Below are 16231 nucleotides of genomic sequence, written 5' to 3' on the forward strand. Positions count from 1 at the left end.
ATTTATCATGATGTTACTTATTGGTCCAGCAGTGAGGATTTGGGTCTTCTTTACAGTGCATTGTAATCCACACTGAAGGCTGCATGATCTTCATCAGCACCTACTTCAAGTCCGCCTCACTTTCAACAAAGTTGTGTATCTGCATCTCTCAGGCTGTAAATAACCTTTCCTCTAATCCTGATGTCACACTCTTCTTCATATAAACCAGATTTTTCTTTTAAAAAATACTTTTATTGGGAGCTCTTACATCTCTTACCACAATCCATACATTCATCCAGTGTGTCAAGTACCTTTGCCCACATGCCACCATCTTCATTTTCAAAGCATTCTCTTCCCACTTGAGCCCTTGATATCAGCTCCCCATTTCTTCCCCCTCCCTTCCCCACCCACCCTCCCGGAGGAACCTTTGATAAGTTATAGATTATTATTTCCATATCTTACATTGTCCTCCATCGCCCCTCACCCAGTTTTCTGTTATTTGTCCCTTATACTTTGATCCTTGTAATCAATTCCTCCTTTCTTCCTCCACCCTCCCCTAATGCTCTAGTATCTCTACTCTCATTGTTGGTCCTGAGGGATTTATCTATCCTGGATTCCCTGTGTTGCGGGCTCTTATCTGTAGCGGTGTGCATGCTCTTAAACCAGATTTTCTGATGATATGCTCAGCATACACATTGATTAAGCACGGTGAAAGGATACCACATTGCCATACACTTTCCTGATTGTAAAACATGCAGAATTCCATTGTTCCATTAGCCTTAGTAAGAGTGGTTAAAAGGCAGTTCTTGAAACAAATGAAACACAGAAAGAAAGGCTTTGAAGTCCAAGGATTTCACATAATTAGTAACCTTGGACAACCTGAGTCTATTAAACATTTCTGAATTGCAAAACGGTGCCACTCCTCTGCTATAAATCCTTCAACACTGCTTATAGGCAGCCCCCAGGTTATGAACAGAGGGCTGATACACAACTTCTACCTGCCTTTTAATGTTATAAAAAAGGCCGTCACTGTGACATTATTGACTCAACCAGTGGTTTTAGTGCCTTTGAGGTGGCTCAGACTCATAGTGACCGTATGTACAACAGAATGAACTGTTCTCCAGTCCTGCACCAGCCTGGTTGCTGTGCTTGAGCCCCCTGTTACAGCCACTGTGTCAATCCTTCTCCTCGAGGGCTTTCCTCTTTGGGGCTGACCCCCTACTTCACAAAGTGTGACACTCCTCGCTTCGGACTCGGTCTCTCCTGATCACATGTCCAAAGGATGTGAGATGAAGTCTCACCGTCCTGGATTGTAAGGAGTATTCTGGCTATCCTTCCTCCAAGACAGAAATGTTTGTTCTGGGAGTCCATGGCCCCTTCAATAGTCATGCCAACACCATAACTCAATCGCACTCATTCTTCTGCAATCTTCCTTCTTTATTGTGCAACTTTCACATGTAGATGAGGTGAAAGAAAATACCATTTATTGAATCCATCTGGTTCAATGAATCCATTGCAATTCATTCAATGTACTGTCAATTATCCCTCTTCCTCCCTGTGTTCTTATTTCCATTCCTCATTTTTTTCTTCTTAAAAGATCATTTTATTGGGGGCTCTTACAGCTCTTATAACAATCCATACATCAGTTGTATCTAGCGTATTTGTACAGATGTTGCCATCATTATTTTTTAAACATTTACTTTCTATTGAGCCCTTGGTATCAATTCCCCCACCCACCCCACCCCTCTCATGGTCCCTTGATAAATTATAATTATTTTCATATCTTACACCAACCGCTATCTCCCTTCTCCCATGGTTTCTGTTGTTCGTACCCTGGGGGTGGGAGTGGGGCTATGTGCCAATCATTGCTATCAGTTTCCCTTCTTCCTGTTTTCTCCCCACCTCTCCCCTACCCTCCTGGAACTGCTGTTCCGTTCCTGTTCCTGGATTCCGTGTGCAGTGAGCTCTGCAATGGGACATCCCCTCACACAAGGAAGGGATGAGCCAACCAGGGCTCAGTATAGCACCAATGAAACACACACTATTCCTCTGGTCCCTTGAGGCTTCCTCACCCTCCACTATCAGGACCCCAGTCCTGCCTTTCACTGTGGGCTACACCAGAGCATGTGCAAAACTTTTTTTTGCATCTTTGCTCCGACTCCTCTCATTCTCAACACTATGGGGTATTTTTTTTGTTTGTTTTAGGTCTTCTGATGCCTGTTTACCCAATCCCAGCAACACCTCATGCTCACACAGGCTAGTGTACTTCTTCCATGTGGGCTTGTTGCTTCTTTGCTAGATGGCTGCTTATTTAAGTTTAAGTCTTTAAGACCCCAGGCACTATATCTTTTGATAGCCAAGCACTATCAGCTTTCTTTACCACATTTGCTTATGCACCAATTTTGTCTTCAGCAATCGTGCAGGGAGGATGAACATCACAGAATGCCAAGTTGTTAAAATAAAGTGTTCTTGTGTTGAGGGAGGGTGTGGCTAACATCAAGTGTAGTTCTCCCTGTTTTCTTAACTTGCTGAATGCTGTCCTTGGGTAAGTGGTGCCATTTTGATCTTAAATAGTTGATTACACTCACACAGGAATAAGCTCAGGAGTAGAAATCAGATTTGAAGGGTGACTGGGGACTATAGTCTTTGACATTATCACAGTCCTGCCCAACCAGCATATCAAGTATGGAACACCAATCATTACAAATTCTTTATCACAATCACTTTTACTTGCTGCACATACAGCTTCTCAAGCCATTGAAAGGCTTTAAGCCTTTTCTTGAGCTAAAGTAAGCCTATGTAAAGACCACTCGTACCTGGTCTCACTCACGTACACATTCTTTAGAGACAAAGAAATGAATTTTTCCCTAACCCAGGAATATCCTATACTTCCCACCAATAAATGTTGGAGATAAAGCACTTTTGTGGGATCTTTAGGGCCTTCAATGATCTTTACTCTTTTTCATGTTGGGATTTATGCTCCAGCCCATTAACTACCCATGGTTCTTATTGTTAGGTGCCATTGTGTCGGTTCCGATCCACACTGATCCTCTGTACTACAGAATGCATAATCTTTACGATTGCTCCTGGGCTTCAGCTCTTTGTTGCAAGCATTGTGACAATCCACCTCATTGAGAACCTTCCTCCTTTTCGTGGTCCCTCCACTTTGCCAGCACGATGTCCTCCAGAGACAGATCTATCCTGATAACATATCCAAAGGATGTAAGATGAAGTTTTGCTATCCTGGCCTCCCCCAATGTGCCATGTTGACATCTCTTTTCAGAGAATACCCTTTTTTGGCCAAGGATGAACTTTCCCCTGTTCCCAGTACGCCCAGTGTGCTTTCAGTGTGGCGCCAGAGTAGCAGCAGAGCAGCAGCAGTAGCAGCTGGGAACTTCATAGGCAGGCATATTCTCGGCCCTACCTCCGAGGTTCTGAATCAGAAAACTCATAGATGGGACTCGGTACTCCATGCTTTATGAAGCTCAGGCATGCTGATGTTTGAGAATCCAGGTATAGAGCTAATGTATATTCAACCTTAAGACTCAGCTCAGACCACTTTCTAGAGAAATGCTTCCATGTACAACATTCTCCCCCACTGGATGAGGAGACCACCTGTTGGTACCTTACCATTGATCGGCCATGCCTCAGCATTGCTTCTGGAGATGCTTGCCTCCCTCACATAGGAACTAGGTGCTTTGAGAGTGGACACCGTGCTTTACTGTCCTTGGATCACAGGTGACTGCCACAGGGCTTGGCATCAACTCCATGCTGTCAGGTGGTCACTTGTCTCATGATGAGCCCATGTGTTTTATCAGAGGAGAGCCGTGTCCCATTGGGTTTTTGGTGGCTGCTCTTTCAGAGGTAGGTGCCTCTGGATGGGCTCGAACCTCGACATTTTGTTTAGCAACTGAGAGTCTTATTGATACCACCCAGGGACTGTAGGCATAAACTAAGGACTCAAAAATACTTGTGGATACAGGAAGAAGTTGAGAGGTGGGCTCTGACCCATAAATATATTATCTATAACTATGCTAGCTGGTTCATAATGTATTTACTCATTTAATGCAAAACTTGTGTACTTAAATGAACCCAAATCACTGAATTGAAAATGTGCTTTTATCACAGATTACAAACACTTTCCAGAGCGATGCTCCCAATTACTGTCAAAGTAAAACACACACACACACACACACACGGTGTGTATTTTACAATTAAAACAACAATAAACCAAACCTATTGTTATGGAGCTGACTCTGACTCACGGATACCCTATAAGGTAGACCAGCTGTGTACGCTGACATAGGCAGACAGCCTCATCTTTCTCCCTGGGAGTGGCTGACTGGCTTGAACAGCTGACCATGCAGCTAGCAGCCCTACAATTAACCACAACCAGAATAAATAACATTTTATGGTCAACTCACCTTAAGAGCCTAAAGATCGAGCAACTTGAAATCTCCGTGAGGTTCACAGCACCAGAGTGGGAAAGACATTGTACCCTGTCTGCATGGCTCCTGTCTCCCCTCCCCCTGCCCCCGGCTTTTTTGTTTTTTGCTTCTAGGCTGAAAATAACACGACATTAGCATTTGGCAAGGAATACATATGCACATTTTTCTTTACAGTTTAGAGAAAATTCTGATCCAAGTTCTTCTAGTCAGAATGATGAATTATAGACTTTATAGTGTTGCTGAATTATGATTTCTTTAAATTACGGTTTACAGTAGAAATGCCGATACCAGCTATTCATTAAAAACTTTCTATTTTCCCCTTTATGTCTCTGTCATGCCCCAGACCCATAATTTCTGAACTCCAGCTAACGTCTTTGTTGTGGCGCAAGGCTGACACGCTACTTTGGAGTGTAATTATGTGGGCGCTAACGAAAATACAGACTCATGATGATTAATATATAAAGATGTGTATGTTTGTGGTTCTGCCCAGAAGAGGGGTTCTGGCCTTCTACACCCCAGATACTGGGCCACAGTGGAGTTGCTCTGTCTACATCAAGCTTCATGTACTAGTTTAGCTGTCACCCTGCTAGAAACCTCCTCCTCCCCACACCGTATGCAGGGCTTTCTGGGTCTAACCTGCGTATCTGCACCACGCCTCTGCTGACTTCCTCCTTTCTCCAGGCTTACTGAGCCTCTCGCAGGTTACAAACCTGTCCCCTCAAACTTTCACCTGGTTAATTTCTACCTATCTACTGGGTTTCGGTATAACCAGCACTTTCCCCAAACCCAAACCCACAGCCATCAAGGTGATCCAGACTCATGGGGCCCTTGAGGGCAGAGTACAAGTGCTCTACGGGCGTCTGAGACAGAACATCTTCATGGCAGTCTATGGCTGGTGGGTTCAAACCAACCTTTGGTTAGCATCCCAGAGCTGTAATAAAAAGAACGTACTTATGGGACTTCTGGAAAATGGAGTAACAGCCTCTCGGTGAAACGGGCTATTAGCCAGCTGAACAATTGACCCTAAATGGTGCTGATTCCTGATTCCAAGGAATCAGGAAAAGGTTCATCTAACCATCTACTCGGGGATGCTGGAAGAAGCACATCAGCAACTGGTGGAAGATTGAGATGGATTTCACACTGGGAGTTTCAGGGTTCTTTTTGAAGTTGGTGAGACAGGTGTTTGCAGGCTGCTCTTAGGCCCACGTCAGGGGAAGTGGGCCAGGCATCCACTGGAAACTGATCTGAAAGCTCTACGAAATCGTGTCAACCTGCCTTCTTCAAACAGGAAGCACATACTTTCCCACCAAACTCACGGTCATGTGGAGAGATGCTCCCAGGGAGAGTTTCGGGGCCTCGGGGGTCTGCGGCAAGATGGCGATGTTGAACACGTGGCTCTCCAGGGGGCTCTGGGCGCCTGTGGCACTGGACACCTGAAAGGAAAAGTCACGCTGCTGAGGCTCTCGTCTTCCTAGGGCAGGAGCATGCTGGAGCACATCTATTAATTTCGTTTCTTCCTCTAAACTTTCTATGCCGAATTTTACATGCTCTTGCATTACAATTTTAGCTCTGGTCTATTTAAATTTTATTTTTTACCAATTATAAAAATGTTGATCATTTTAGGCAATTCTAAAAATACAGAAAAAGTCTAAAAAGGGAATCAAAGAAAATCATGTAGACTCTCACTAGAAATAGTCATGAATAACAATCTGACGCATTCAGGCTTAATCTTTTTCTACATATATAATCAAATTTTATTTGTAATGTATACCCCCCCTTTTTTAAACAAACATCATGGTGTTTGCTGTATCACTGAATCTTTTTGAAACAACCATTATTAGATGGCCACATAATATCCCATTATGAGCACCTTGCTGCTGAGCTGTTCTCAAGTTGGGTCCCTAGCACGGAGAGCCTAGGTCTGACATCATTAGCAAAGAATGATCCTCGCGATCACAAGCAGGTTAGAACTCACTGTGGCAACCATTGTCATCCGGCAAGGGGACTTACCTTCCAACACTACGTCTCACAAGATTTTGATTGTGATGAAAGTTTTTACTGATTTTGTGGTGATTGAGATTACACATATCAATTCAATACTTTCTATATGTACGATTTAGTGACGCTGATTACATTATTCAAGTTGTACAGCATTTTTCCCTCAACCCTTTTCATTGGGAGGTAATACAGATATCACAGCATTCTATAGTTCAATCACATCAAGCAGTATTGTACAATTGCTGCCACAATAGGTTTCAAAGAAATTTCTTTCTTCTTGAACTCCGTGACACCAGCTCCCCTTTGGCACCCACCCTGACCAACTCTTTTATTATAAGAAGTGGAATATTTTTATCTTCCCTAGCCTTCCTTGGGGTAGGAGGATTTGGTTTCCCCTAGCTAATTGAGCAGCTCTTGAACACAGCACTTGTCCCTTTTGGGATGTCATTGAAAATATACACAGCAGTTGGACACCCCTTACAGAAGGGTCACAAGGAAGAGATGAGCCAGTCAGAGTACAGGATAACACAGAAGAAACATATGACTCTCCTCTGGTTCTTTAATGCCTCTTCACCCCCACTATCATGACCCTAATTCTACCTTACAAATCTGGCTAGACCAGAGCATGTACACAGGTACAGAACTGGAAACACAGGGAATCCAGGACAGATAAACCCCTCAGGACCAATAATGAGAGAAGCAATACCTGAAAGGGAAGGGAAAGGTGGGAGGAGAAAGGTGGAACCAATCACAATGATCTACATATAACCCCCTCCCTGGGGGATGGACAACAGAAAATTGGGTAAAGGGAGACATCAGTCAGTGTAAGACATGAAAAAAAATATATATATATATTAACAAGGGTTCATAAGGGAGGCTGGGGAAGGAAAGAAATGAGCGGATACCAAGGGCTCAAGTAGAAAGAAAATGTTTTGAGAATGAAGACGACATATGTACAAATGTGCTTGACACAATAAATGTATGCATGGATTGTGATAAGAGCTGTACAAGCCCCAATAAAATGATTTAAAAATCATCCACAGCAAAGCATACACCAATTGAAGCCTTTCGATGTGGGCCACTCAGGGACGCTGACGGCATTCTCCAAGCTGTGCCACCATTCTCCCGTCCTTTTATCAACCACCCCTCCCCCATCAACATAGACTCCCAACTCGTCAGCCACCGCTGTGTTTCATCCCACATTGGTCGTTCTTTAACAGGCACAGTGCTCAAAGCAGACATTCTAAACGAATGAAGCTGGTGGTACAATGGTTAAGTGCTCACACAGCTGATAGTGAAAAGTCTGTGGTTCAAACCCACTGGCCACTTGTAAGGAGAAAAGAGTGGGCAATGTGCTCCTGTATAACGTTACAGGCTAGCAAGGCCTGGGGCAGCTCTACTCTGGCCTATATAAAGAGGGATTAACAATGTTAATGGAATTTTCCTTTGAACTTAAAAAAATAAATCATTTTATAGGACGCTTTTATAGCTCTTATAAAAATCCATACATCAATTGCATCAAGCATATTGGTACATTTGTTGCCATCATCATTTTCAAAACACTTTCTACTTGGGCCCTTGGTATTAGCTCCTCTTTTTTCCCTCCCTCCCTCATGCTCTCACCCTCATGAACCCTGGATAAATGATTTTCATATCTTACACGATCCCGCTAGTCCTATTGTCTCTCTTTACCCACATTTCTGTTGCTTGTCCCCTCAGGGGTGGTGGTGGTTTTATACACTGATCATTGCAGTCGGTTCCCCCTTTCTCTGCCACTTTCCCCTACCCTCAGGGCATCACTACTCCCATTATTGTTCCTGAGGGGTTTATCTGTGCTGGATTCAGTGTGTCCAGATTGCTTATCTGTAGCAGTGTACATGCTCTGGTCCAGTCAGATTTGTAAGGTAGAACTGGAGGTGTGGGGCACAGGAAGCATTAAAGAACTAGAGGGAGCGTGTGTGTTTTATTAGTGTTGTACTGCACTCTGGCTGGCTTGTCCTTTCCTTGTGACCCTTCTGTGAGGGAATGTCCAATTGTCTGCAGATGGACTTTGGGTCTCCACTCTAGCCCCCTCGTTCACATTGATATGATTGTTTGTTTTGGGGCTTCTGATGCCAAACATCTGATCCCTTCGACACCTCATGATCACACAGGCTGGTGTGCTTCTTCCATGTGGGCTTTGTTGCTTCCCTGCTGGATGGCCGCTTGTTTATCTTCCAGCCTTTAAGACCCCAGACACTATTTATCTTCTAATAACTAGGCACCATCAGTTTTCACATTTACTCATGTACCTATTTCGTCTTCTGCAATTGTGTCGGGAAGGTGAGCATCACGGAATGCCAGGTTATTAGAACAAACTCTCCTTGCATCCAGAGAGGACTTGAGTAGAGACCCAATATCCATCTGCTACCTTCATACTTAACCTATAAATATTTATATAGAGACCTATATTCCTATCCTTATCTAGTAATATATTTACATATATATAGGCCTATATTTATACCTCTATAAATGTCGTTCGACTCCTGGTTCTTTCCTCTATTTCACTTTGCTTTCCTCCTGTCCCACTATCATGTTCGCCCTTCATTCAGCTCCCAGTAATTGCTCTCAGCTACATTGCACTTGATCAAACCCACCAGGCATGTTATGCTCTCCTTGTTATCAATTTTAGATCTCTGTTGTTTCCTTGTCCCTGGATTTGTTGGCTTCTCCCTCCCTTTCACCCACCTCCTCCTCTCCCCTGTCTTCCCGGAACCGTCAGTCCTGCTGTCTTCTCCTTGGGATTGTAAAATATCCTGCCTGTCTTATATAGATAGGCATGAAGAGAAGAGGGTAAAAAAACCTATAAATCGTTCCAGGTCTATCTGCTGACCCTTATGAATGTTTTCTGGTTGGGGCATTAAGGTACCAAGCACTGCCCCCTAGTCAGAAGTCTGTTTTCAGGATTCCATGGGGATTTCATTGCTTTGCTCCCCTTGCTGCTCTGCTGAGCTCCCTTCCTGTTTGGCCCTGGTGTGTGTGTGCTTTTGTGGGGAGGGTGTTGCAGTCAGACCAAGCACAATTCCTGCAACCTGTCTCTGGTGTGTACAGCCATTCTTAACCTCCTTTTCTGAGAGGTCCCTTCTTCATGACCATGAACTCAAAACCCCTTAAGGTTCTATATTATCTTTCCAGTTTCCATGGTCAGTTTCATGCCATTTAGATAGTTCATAAAAGAGCAGAATATTCAAGGCAGGCATTTTTGAAATAAGACAATCTGTTGTTTGGTTTTAAGAAAATTCCAGGTAATATTACTAACATATGGTTTTAAAATAATCTCCTCCATGATTCTAGAAAGTCCAGAGTCCATGACGATTTGAAAATTTCTTCAGTAGTTTCCCCAATTTTTGATGCTGATTCTTCTCTGAAATCTTTGATGAAAACATTCAGCGATGGCAGGTGAGCACCGTCCACTATAGTCTGATGGCAGAGGAAGCAGTTGGTCACAGAGTCAATTTTCCAATTCCACCTTCTTCTCCTATTCCTGACTCTGCTACTTCCTCTGGTGTTCCAGGTGAATAGAGACCAATTGTTGTGCTCGACAGCTTGTAAGTCCTCTGATACTGCGCCCTGAACTAAGGTAGCATAGAAGCACTACACATTTCGTTAGGCCAATTAGTTGGGATGTCCCATGAAACCATGACCTCAAACCAAGGGACCAAATCCCAAGAAGTGTTTGGCGGTTGTGCATAAGCAGCTTTGGTAGCTATTCTTTTGGGGGCTATTTTTTAAAATATATATCTATCATACAACTTTTGCCAATTCAATATTTTGCAGATAGACAAGTTATTGGCAGCAAGTACAATGATCATCTGTGAATCTATTCTTGATATTGCATCTATTCTTAATATTGCAATTTTTTATTACACTTAACCCTTCTCTCCCATCTCCTCCACTTACGTTAGCCACTAATATGAGAGAGTTTCAAAATTTGTGGGGAAATGGAATTAATACACAATAGAATTTTCCCATGAAATGTTTGAGACCCCTACCACCAATTTTGTTTTCTATACATTGGCATTTTCTTATCTTTTTATATAAGGGAGGTCAACCAATAGCTGACCCTTCATGACTGACTTATTTTGATCAGCATAATACCTTTAAGACCTCATTCATCCGAGCGGCTTAGGATGACATTGTATGCATGTCCCACATTGTGTTTATCCATTCTTCTGTTGGTGGGTATTGAAATTGTTTCTCCCTTTTAGACACTGTGAACAATGTTGCAGTGAACATTGGTGTGCCAGTCTTTTGAGTCACTATTTCTCAGACTGGGCGTTGTCTACCTAGGAGTGGACTCCCATGGTCGTATGGTAGCTCTATTTTACGATTCTTAAGGAGCTGCCACACCGTTTCCCATAGCAACAGTACCATTTGTACTCCCGCCAGCCAACAAGGAAATGGATTCCGATTGCCCCTCATCCTCACCAACACTGCTTCAAATTTGGAGCAATCGTAAATTAAGGTATAATAAATCTTTATGCATAAGCTTTTATATTGATGCGGTTCCTTTGGGAGCATGGTTACCGGATTTGAATCGTAAAACTATTTTCAGTTTTTAGGAAAGCTGCCCTCCGGTCTTCTGAAGAGCGTCCCACCAGCAACAAACGGCAGTCTGCTGCTCAGCATTCTTGCCGGCACTCGGTGGTGTGAGCCTTTGGGGTTCTGCCCAGTCTACTTACTAGGTGCAGCATAGGAGCCCATTTTTGTTTGGATTTGCAACTCCCTAATGATAAGAGGCTTCGAACACTTTTATATGTTTAGCTGTCCTTTGTGTAACTTCTTTGGTGAGGTTTCTCGTCAGATCTTCTGCTGTTTTGTCCCAGAACGGCTTGTTCTTCTTTTGTCAAGCACGAGCCTTTAAAAGGTTCACATACCAAGTAGTTAGGAGGCCCTTCAGGTTTCACACATAAGGAAACTGAACAAGACCATTCAACTTAGTAGCTCTTGGGAATTAGTAGAGGGGGGCTATGAGTTCTCCTGTCTCTTGCAGAGAGGAGCTCTGGTGGCATAGTGGTTATGAGTTGGGCTGATAACTACAAGGTTAGCAGTTGAAAACCACCAATTACTTCCTTGCAGAAAACGAGGCGTTCTACTCCTGTAAAGAGTTAGCCTCAGGAATCTACAGAGGCAGTTTTCCTTGCCCTCTGGGGTCCCAATTGGTAGGAACCCACTCAAAGGCAGTGACTGTGTGAGTTTCGAGTTGTGTTGCAGAGAAGGTAAGGCATACTGGACAGAAAGCAACGTGTGGGCAGATTACTGAGAAAATGAATCAGTCTGTCTTCAAAAGTAAAGACATTGGTGTGAAACATCTTGGTCTTTTTCTAATCTCCTGAGGTTTGTGTCAACGTGATCTGAATATACCCAAACCAGGGCTCCTTCCCACCGCAAAAATGACTGATAATGTGCTTTCAGCTGACTCTGCCATGTTCTACTCACATTAATGAAAGCCCAAGCTGTGCATGCAAAGTCACAGATGGGCTGCATGGATGGCTATGGCAGTACATCGACATTAAAATGAAGTGAAATCCATGCAACTCATTATATTGCATTTCCTGCTTTAAAAAAGGAAGAAAGAGGAAGATCATTAGAACAGAATCTTTTTTTTTTTAATTTTAAAAGTCTGGGGAGACCGAAATGAAGAATAGCAAAAGTTGCTAACCATTTATTTAAACAAAGAGCTAAAATGCCTGTGTCATTTCAAATTAAAATGTGATGTAAACCTATAAAGCAATGATCATGACTTTAAAAACAAACATAACAAAACCTTCACATCCCAGGAAATATAGTCCCAAAGAGTTGTCTCATACTTGCAAACAGGAGGCTGACACTGTTCGGTGGTTTTGGAATGCCTTCCAAAGAAGTTCCCAAATCATGAAAGGGTTGGCTCACTACTACATTTTTACCCCAAAATAATTACCTCTATTCTTCATAGCAGACAAGATCCTAAATGACTTTTAGCTTTTTTTCAAAACTCAAGTCCACTTCCAAAGGATGAAATACTGCCACCCTTGAGGACATTCTAAAGAATATTCCGTGGGCTTTGACATCAATTTTGAGGAAGAATTCTAATCATATTCTAAGGAAATGTCAAGTCTCTCCAAAGGGAACTACTAAGTAATAATGTTCAGCTAGATGTCTTGTGAGTCTCTAGTGAGTCTGTTAAAAAAATCAATAACCTTTGCTATTTTACCATTGCCCACTTAAATAACCAACTTGCAAAATCAATCAAATATTATATGGAGCGGGTGCTTGGAATTCTCTCCCAGGGAAATGCCTCCACGTTGATAACGCTCTCCATCTTGACCCCTATGAAGGCCAAGGGCACGCCAGAGAAGTCTAGTTGTCTGAGGTGACTTCTTCCAATTGGGGTCTCTGCTTCTATTTCCTCTTGTTTCCCCAGCACGGCTGCAGTCTGCAGGTGCTCAGGATGAAACAGGGAGCTCGGGGAAAGGGCACCCAGTGTTTGCTCATTCACCGGCTAGTCGGTGCGTTTGGTAGAATCTCACTTTAATGCCTTCCATACTTATTTCAAGCTAGAAAAGCACACCTCTTTTCAACAACGTGGATTAACCAGGCAGTGAGGATGTGCACAGGAGTCTCCTGAGCAAGGATGGATGCGAGTTTCACCAGGTGAGCCATCTCTGTAGTACAGCCTCCACTGCAGTCTCAGTCTTACACAGAGGAAACGTTTCAGGCACAGAGGGCCGAGACAAAGCTCGGGCTGGATGCGATGACTGCACCTTGATATTATCTCTGACATTTCACCAAATCCGCCTCTTTCTCGGTATTTAAGTGGCCTTTCTTGTGCATGTTTCTCATTCCTGCTCCTTTCTCTTTAAGCCTTTATTTCCAGACATTTTGCCTGTTGTTTTTCTTTTCACGGAGACCTGAGCTTTGGTCTCGGTGATCAGTGCTTGCAGTTTACAAGGACTCGGCCCTGCTCATGTGCTTCTCGAGCTGCTCCAGCTAATGTGCAGTCCATTTACTTTCATGTTTTCCTGCACAACCGTAGCAGCTTCAGGACATCGATTTTCTTCTGAGTACTAATTTGGCCACGTCACTTTAGTTTCAGTAAGTTATTTCCTGCTCATCAATATTTTGTAATATTTGCTATTTGGATTTCCGTTTAGGTCTCGCTCATTATTTGCTGCTGTGAAATCCACCCTGACTCAAGGTGGCTTTATGTGGCACAGGAAGGCACTGCCGGGTCCTGTGTCTCTTCACGATCATGCATATTTGCCCCCATGATTGTAGCTACTGTGTCAATCGAGCTCTGGGTGGAATTCTCTGATTTTCATTGACCCTCTGTTTTACCAAACACAGTGTCCTGCTGCAGTCAATATTTAGGGGACTTTTTTTCCCATCCAAATGGGCTGAATTTTTTTTTTAACTTTAACCATTAATGTTTATTGACCTTTCATTAAAGGAGGTTGGGGGTTCACTAGAATTCTCACTGTTCACTTAGGAGACCCGAGCTTGGTTCTCAACCAAGTAGGGCACATGGAAAGCCACCAGCCATCTGGCAGTGGAGGCTTGTGCATTGTGATGATACTGCACACGTTTCAGGGGAGCTGCCAGGCTCAGACAGACTAGTGAAAAGGGCCGAGCGATTTACTTATGAAGATCAGCTCATGAAAACCATAGGAATCAAAATGGTCGCATCCACAATTGACCAAAAGGATGGTGCAGCACTGGGCTGTATTTTGAGCCACTGTGTAGGTGGCTATCATGTGCCGAGGGCTGGCCGGCTTGATGGCAGCTGACAACAAGACATGGTTCAGAGTGGCCAGCGAAAACACCTGGCATATTTTTGCCCTTTGATGTAATTGAAGATCTCTTTTTCATCCAGCATTTAATTTAAAAAATTTAAAGTAATAATAGTAATCATAACAGTACTTACTATGTTGGAAGCCCCTTCTAAGTATGTTAGCTCACGGCACTCTGAATAGCTCTATACTGTAAAGATGAAGAAGCTTAGCCCATGGGCCCCAAACCACGTAGCTAACTCGGTGGCAGATCCGAGCTCACTGAGTTTGGCTGTTCAGTCCATAATCTAATCATACCATTTAAATGTTTCTAAAATATTTGGGGGGGAAGGTACGCTTTGTTCTACTCTATGGAGCTTTTATATTTTGAAATACACTTTTTTTCTGAATACTCTACCCATCATCTAACCTACACCTCTTTGCTGTGCAATGACTGCTGGTGGATTTATCTGTAAATCTAAACGGACAGATTAAGAAAACAACTCTCAGTGCTGTTCATTATATTTGCCTCCCCCCAAACAGGACTTCCACGCTCTTTCAGAATATAACCAGGGTGGTGGTTTCCATCAGAGAGCGCAGGCATCAGGAAGGTCAGAAAGCAGAGCGTACCTGAAAGCGGAAGGAGTCGCTTTGAGTTGGGGCCCCCGAGTGCCTGTACCACACAATGCCTTCATTGATGTCTTGCTGGGTAAAGGTGCTGGTGGGGGTTGCTGTCCTTCCATCTGGCAGGTGCTGTCCTTCATCTGCTGGACTGTCTGCAGGCATATTAACCAGGAGGACCACCTCCCCTAGGAGAGCACAGGCCACACAGTTAGTAAGGATCCCTGGGAAAAAGACAGTAGTCATTCTCCTCCTTACCACCATGCTAGCCTCATCCATCCCTCTAACCATCTGTCCGAAAAGAAATGACGTTCCGTGTTCTAGCTAGACCACATATTCATTGGTGGTGAGATAGCCACCACTCATCTCCCCCTAGGCAATTCAGTCCCGGAGAGCTATGCTTGCAGCACATAAAACTGGCATAGCATGCCTAAGAAAACATGGGCATGGGGAGAGGGTTTGGTTGGCCAAGAAAGGGAGAAGTCATGTATTTTATTGTATAAAAAGATGATCTTTCTTTATTTTGATGTAAGCTGAATAGGAAGACATTTAACACAGAATTCAGTAGGTATTACTGAATCCATCTTTAGACACAGAATTCCCAATCTCGTGGCTAAAAGAGCTACAAGTCATTCAAAGACAATTTGTGGACGAAGACCCAAACAGTAGTGAACACTGTCAATAAAACATTCCAGTAGTGGCCATTGAAGACATTAATTTCTAGCTACAACTTTCTGTGTAGCAGAAAATGCTATGCAGCTGGGAAGTTTTGGTATAAATGCAAGACAAAATGAGAAAAAAAATCAGAAGATATTATTGTTCAGAGAATTCTATCCAATAAAAAGAAATGCTCATTTTGACATGCATATGCCAGACATGTTCAAAGCACTTTACAAGGTGGTTCAAACTAAGTCCCTCCCCTCCGTGAGCTTCCCTAAGTCCTAAAGGCAAAACCCTATGATCATTCAGTCAATTCTGACTCATAGGGACCAGTAGGGTAGAGCAGAACTGCCCACAGGGTTCCCTAAGCTGTAGTCATCACCGAAACAGATGGCACGCCATCCTCCCACCCAGCAGGGTTGGTTCCAATTGCTAACCTATCGGTTCATGTGCAAGGGCTTTAACCACTGCACCACCAAAGCTCATGGTGCTTACTAAGCTCATTTGTAAACAAGAATAGTACCTACCTCATAGGATGTTATTAAGAATGTTGGTTACCCTTATCATTATATGTTTTAATCCATCTGAAGGATGCTATTATCGTCTCCATTTAATAGAGAGTTCTTTAGACTCAGAGAAGCCCAGGGTCACACAAATGGGAGGCAGATGGGCTGGGATTCGGCCATGATGCTCACATCCTGGGTTGTGAAGCTCTGGTGCCCATCATTACCGGTAATG

The 16231-nt window shown here is 43.4% G+C and overlaps 1 protein-coding gene across 1 annotated transcript in view; it reads right to left on the reverse strand.

Annotated features, from left to right (window-relative positions):
• The window catches only part of FRAS1 (Fraser extracellular matrix complex subunit 1), a 587299-nt gene that overhangs the window by 148393 nt on the left and 422675 nt on the right, over positions 1–16231 (reverse strand). The window contains exons 31-32 of the mRNA XM_075544919.1: positions 14843–15021; positions 5744–5860 (exon numbers count right to left, since the gene is read on the reverse strand). Coding sequence (XP_075401034.1) covers positions 5744–5860; positions 14843–15021 — 296 coding nt within the window. The remainder of the gene's footprint in view (positions 1–5743; positions 5861–14842; positions 15022–16231) is intronic.

Source organism: Tenrec ecaudatus, chromosome 3 (genome assembly GCF_050624435.1).
Source record: "Tenrec ecaudatus isolate mTenEca1 chromosome 3, mTenEca1.hap1, whole genome shotgun sequence".
In the NCBI taxonomy this organism is placed as follows: domain Eukaryota; kingdom Metazoa; phylum Chordata; class Mammalia; order Afrosoricida; family Tenrecidae; genus Tenrec; species Tenrec ecaudatus.